This window comes from Eriocheir sinensis, chromosome 12 (genome assembly GCF_024679095.1).
Source record: "Eriocheir sinensis breed Jianghai 21 chromosome 12, ASM2467909v1, whole genome shotgun sequence".
Classification (NCBI taxonomy): Eukaryota; Metazoa; Arthropoda; class Malacostraca; order Decapoda; family Varunidae; genus Eriocheir; species Eriocheir sinensis.
This window is the reverse complement of record NC_066520.1, coordinates 10,138,124-10,143,407: the sequence shown is the minus strand read 5'-3', so window position 1 is coordinate 10,143,407 and position 5,284 is coordinate 10,138,124. Positions and strand designations below refer to the sequence as shown.

General features: G+C 37.9%; 1 protein-coding gene across 1 annotated transcript in view; it reads right to left on the bottom strand.

The window, feature by feature from the left end:
* Positions 1-4,432, bottom strand: part of LOC126997378 (max-interacting protein 1-like) — a 23,359-nt gene extending 18,927 nt beyond the window's left edge. Inside the window, exon 1 of the mRNA XM_050858440.1 lies at positions 4,287-4,432. Within this exon, the coding sequence (XP_050714397.1) occupies positions 4,287-4,361 (75 nt within the window). The 5' untranslated portion in view covers positions 4,362-4,432. The remainder of the gene's footprint in view (positions 1-4,286) is intronic.
* Positions 4,433-5,284: the final 852 nt, after the last annotated feature.

Sequence of the window (5,284 nt, the reverse complement as noted above, 5' to 3'; positions counted from 1 at the left end):
TGCATATAATGAGGTGAAAAAAATATGAATAACATGATATAATTCTATGAATATAAACATGAAACATGGGTATGAATATAGATGTAAAGGCTATGAATGTGTGATATGAATATGAATAAAATATGCTTAGATGATATGAATGAGAAACTAATATAAATAACTACCATGTTACTGGAATGTGGCAGGCTGTTATGAGTAAGAATGTGATGTGATTATAATGAGTATATGATATGGCATGGATACGATGAAAAACATATCATCTGATGTGAATATGAATTTGAATATCATTCGATATATATGATATCTATATATAAATGATATGATACGAATATTACAACCGGCTTCAATAAACGGTAAAGCCTTGCTTCGTGGCAGGGCACATAGTACGTAACACTATACTGTGTGTGTGTGTGTGTGTGTGTGTGTGTGTGTGTGTGTGTGTGTGTGTGTGTGTGTGTTTCACTCGTATATGTATATTCCTTGACCTATCAAGAAACTCATATGTCTTGACATTATGTCCTATAACATCTAAGACTTCGCTGATAAGTTTCAATTGATGTATTTGTATCATTATTACTATTATGCATACTTAATGAATAACTTTGTTCAGTATATTCCTCTACAAAAATGGTTAAACAACAGTTTGTTTGCAGTCAGTTACCTTTCATTATGTAGGTTAAAACAAGCAATAATACTAACAAACAAACAAACAAAACAGAAGGAAAACAGTGAGGTAGAGGCCTGACAGCAGCCCAGGCTGACCTGACCGCTACCTACCCGACTGACGTCATTAGGGGAGTGAAGGGGCCTTCCCCCTCTAGATGGCCTTGTTCGAGCCCGCTCAGGCCGGATTCTTTCCGTTGACTAGGAGTGGTTACTGTCACCCCTTGAGCAAGGAGGATGGGGTGTGTGGCGTGTGAGGTCCTGGCAGTACTCATAGATCGACTATAAAGAGCACTTGCTCATCATCATTATTATTATTATTATTATTATTATGGTAAGCTACTAAAGCCTCCCTTCAGGGTGCAGATACAACAGGCTGAACCACACAAAATAACAAAAGGCACTGGAGAAAAGCAAAGGCAACGACTAGTTAAGAAACTGGCCAGTCAAAGCCAAAAGGAGGAAAAATAAAATTACTGTTTCAAAAAGACATTCACACGAGACTTAAATGTAGAAATGTCTGCAGAAAGGACAATATCATTGGGTAACTAATTCCATAAATTTGTTAACGACGGAAGAAAACATCGTGAGAATTGTGTCGTACAAAAATTTATAGGATTAAAAGCAAGATCGTTTTGACTAAGAGCAAACCTCGTGACCCGGGCAGGAGGAAAAGGATCAGGCAAAGCATTGTGTAAGGGATGCCGATTATTCTTAAAAACTTTAAATAAAATGCTAAGGGCGCCAACTTGACGGCGATGATCAAGATCAAGAACAAGTGCCGGAGAAATAGATTTAATTGAATTGATAGCTCTGTCAAGTAACTTTAAATGGCAATTGGCAGCGGTCATCCAAACAAAAGCGCAATACTCAAAGTGGGGCAAAATGAATGCATAAAAAGATTTGATTACAGTTGAGTCACAAGCAAATATTTTGAAACACTTACAGTGCAATAGTGGAAGACATGAACGGATGTGCTTCTCATGTGTCAGTTTAGAATCAAGAGTGACTCCCAACAAACGGATACCAGAAACATCCTTAATCTGTTCGCCAAAAATATGCAAACAAGGATGAGGTGGATTCAAGGTACGGGATCTACTGATGGTAATGGAATGCGTTTTATTAGCATTAAGCTTCATGCCCCAAAGTTGACACCAAACGGTGATCATTGCCAAGTCCCTATTCAGAGATGCAGCAACTTCACCTCTGTTGCTAGGAAATAAGCTTATTTTCGAGGTTAATGCCCTAGTCAGAAATAAAAATGTTAAAACATAAAGGTCCAAGGACACTGCCCTGGGGAACACCAGAAACAACAGGCAGAGAAGCAGAGCAGACATAATAAACAACCACACACTGTGATCGATTAGTTAAAAATTCTTTAAAAATACTGAGAAGGCTTCCACCAATACCAAGGAGTTGTAGTTTATAATTTAGAGCCTTGTGATTCACAACATCAAAAGCAGAACTAAAATCAACAGCAACAACTCGAGACTCATGCCCACGATCCAAAGAAGACTGCAGGTCATGAGACAGAGTCAAGAGAGCGTCACATGTTCCCAAACCCTTACGGAATCCGAACTGAGAATCAGGTAACTGATTGAATTTATCACAGTATATGGAAAGCCGTTTAGCCAAAAGCCTGTCAAAGATCTTAGAGAGGATAGGAGTAATAGAAATTGGGCGGTACTCAGTAGGAAAAGTTGAAGCTGAGGCTCCCTTCGGGATGGGGGTGATGTTGGCCTTGCGCCAACAAGAAGGAAAACTACCACATTTCAGCAGTACCCTAAATACTACAGCAAGTTTTGGTGTTAATAACGTAGCAATCTTCTTAAAGAATGGAGGAAAAAAAACATCTGGGTCCGTCCTACCATATATAGCAAGATCTAGAAGGTACTTTTTCAATTCACTGGATCTAAATGCAACTGAGCTAAGTTTTGGAAAGGGGAAACAAGTCAAAGGTAGGGATGATTCATCATCACACTGTTTGTTAATAAAAATATCAGAAAGTAAATTAGCCTTTCTTAAAGGATCAAAGGACAGTGAACCATCAGACTCGCGTAATGGAGGCATGCTAGAATCGACACCAAAACAAGGAGGATTTAAGAGAAGCCCACCATTTGTGTGGTTGAATAGTTCCTGCAAGAACTTCTGTATATGACAATTATAAACAGCTTCAGCTGCTTCTCATGTCGGGAAGGTACTTGCTGACGATTACGAGTCCAACTCGTGATCAAGCCGTGGTGGTGGTGGAGGTGAATTACACACACTCAATATATATATATATATATATATATATATATATATATATATATATATATATATATATATATATATATATATATATATATATATATATATATATATATATATATATGTATATATATATATATATATATATATATATATATATATATATATATATATATATATATATATATATATATATATATATATATATATATATATATATATATATATATATATATATATATATATATATATATATATATATATATATATATATATATATATATATATATATATATATATATATATCTATATATATACTATATTCTATAAAAAATCTGCAGAGTAATGAAATAACAATATAAAGTGCACTCACGTGTACTTGCACGTACCGGTCCTTTCCTCAAAATGCCACTATCCCTGTAGATGTTCGTTTATTCCTGGTCAGATTTGTACATGCGGTCCGTCATCAGAGTTATGTGTGTATTTGTAATTTCAAAAGTGACTGATGCCGAATTTTCAAAGGTTCTCTTAGCATGAATCATCCCAATCAAGGTGTCCGCTATCCCCCCCTCGCCGCTCTCTCTCTCTCTCTCTCTCTCTCTCTCTCTCTCTCTTCTAAATTCCTAATTTTCAGTGGGTTTTGCAGTCTGTGGTGAAATTACCCTAGAATTCAGTCTTTTTCTATACTTCTACCCTGTTACCCTGATAGTGCTTGAATTACCCTAAAACAGGGTAATTACCCCGCTTGTCTCTCTTACACACACACACACACACACACACACACACACACACACACACACACGCACACACACACACACACACGTGGGTAGACGAATAAATATAGGCAAGAGAGTTGAGTAAGAGAGTAAGAAGAGTAAGAGACTAGATATATAGATAGATGAATAGATTGATAGATATGGGAAGAGTGACATTCCTCATTCATAAACCCGTCTCCCCAGACCCACCCACACAAGCACAAATAGATTAGTATATATATATATATATATATATATATATATATATATATATATATATATATATATATATATATATAGATATAGATATAGATATAGATATAGATATAGATATAGATAAGAAAGAGCATATGAGTAGAGAGTAAGAGACCAGACAGATCGATAGCCAGGTAGAGTGACCTTAATCATTTATACACCCGTGTCCCGAGATGTACCCAGCAAAACCTCATATTCCAAGTCCCTTTCCCACCCCCTTGTATGTCCAATCGTCCCTCTGTTTTCCCGGAAGCCCTAAGCAAGTCATTCCTTATCTACTCTTTCTAGGCCAGTGTTACGAGACTCTCCACCTGCACCATCCTTAGCTAAACGCCTCTCCCATGGCCCTGCACCGGGACCCACCTTGATGAAGTGCTTGGCTCGCGTCAGCAGCCCCAGCGTCGTGTGTCGGGAGCCGTCAGGACCAAGCGGCACCATCTCCTTCAACTTCTCCAGGCACGTCCTCAGGTGCGCCCTCCTGTGTGGAAGAGAGGAGGAAGGTGAGTCACAGGTAAAGATAAAAAGGCAGGTGGCGATGATTTACTTACCTCCATTATTAGGCTTTATTTCCGCGCTTAAAATAAAGCTTCTTAAGACATTATCATTGTATTCGGTAATAGATTTGCAGGGAGTAGGTAGAAAGACACCTACCGAAACGGGCGTAAGCCAGTCCCGGTGAGGTATAAATGGGAAGCGAGGAGGGTGCTGAAGCCCTCCAAAGACCCTTCCCATGTCCTCACTTTCCGTTTCCTTATTGTCTCATCAACACTGGAGTAGTTCAGCATGCTCTCTAAAGACAAATCCTCTCTTTCCACACCACTACATTCACACAACATCCACACCATTTCCCCAAATTTGTAATTCAAAATGGCGCAAGTACGCAATGCCTTTCTACTCTAGCTCATCCCTATACTGTCCAAACCCCTTATGCAAGAGTTATCCAGCATCTTCACTCTTTCATCCCTTACACTGGTAAACTCTGGAACAACCTTCCTTCGTCTGCATTTCCTCCTGCCTATGACTTGACCTCCTTCAAGAAATGTATCAAGACACCTCTACACCCGAAATTGACCTCTCTTTTGGCCACTCTTTACTTTTGTCTATTATGGGAGCGGTGAGTAGCGTTTTTTTTTTTTTTTTCCTCAGCACTCTTTTTGTTGCCCTTGAGCCGTCTCCTTTGCTGCAAAAATAATAATAATAATAATAATAATAATAATAATAATAATAATAATAATAATAATCCCAACTAAACACAAAGAGAGGAAGGGATGAAAAGAAGCTATTTGTGCGCTGCTTTTTCTCTCTTTTTTGGTAACTCAGTGAATGTCGTTTTTTTTTATGGAATGACGTGAAGATGGGAA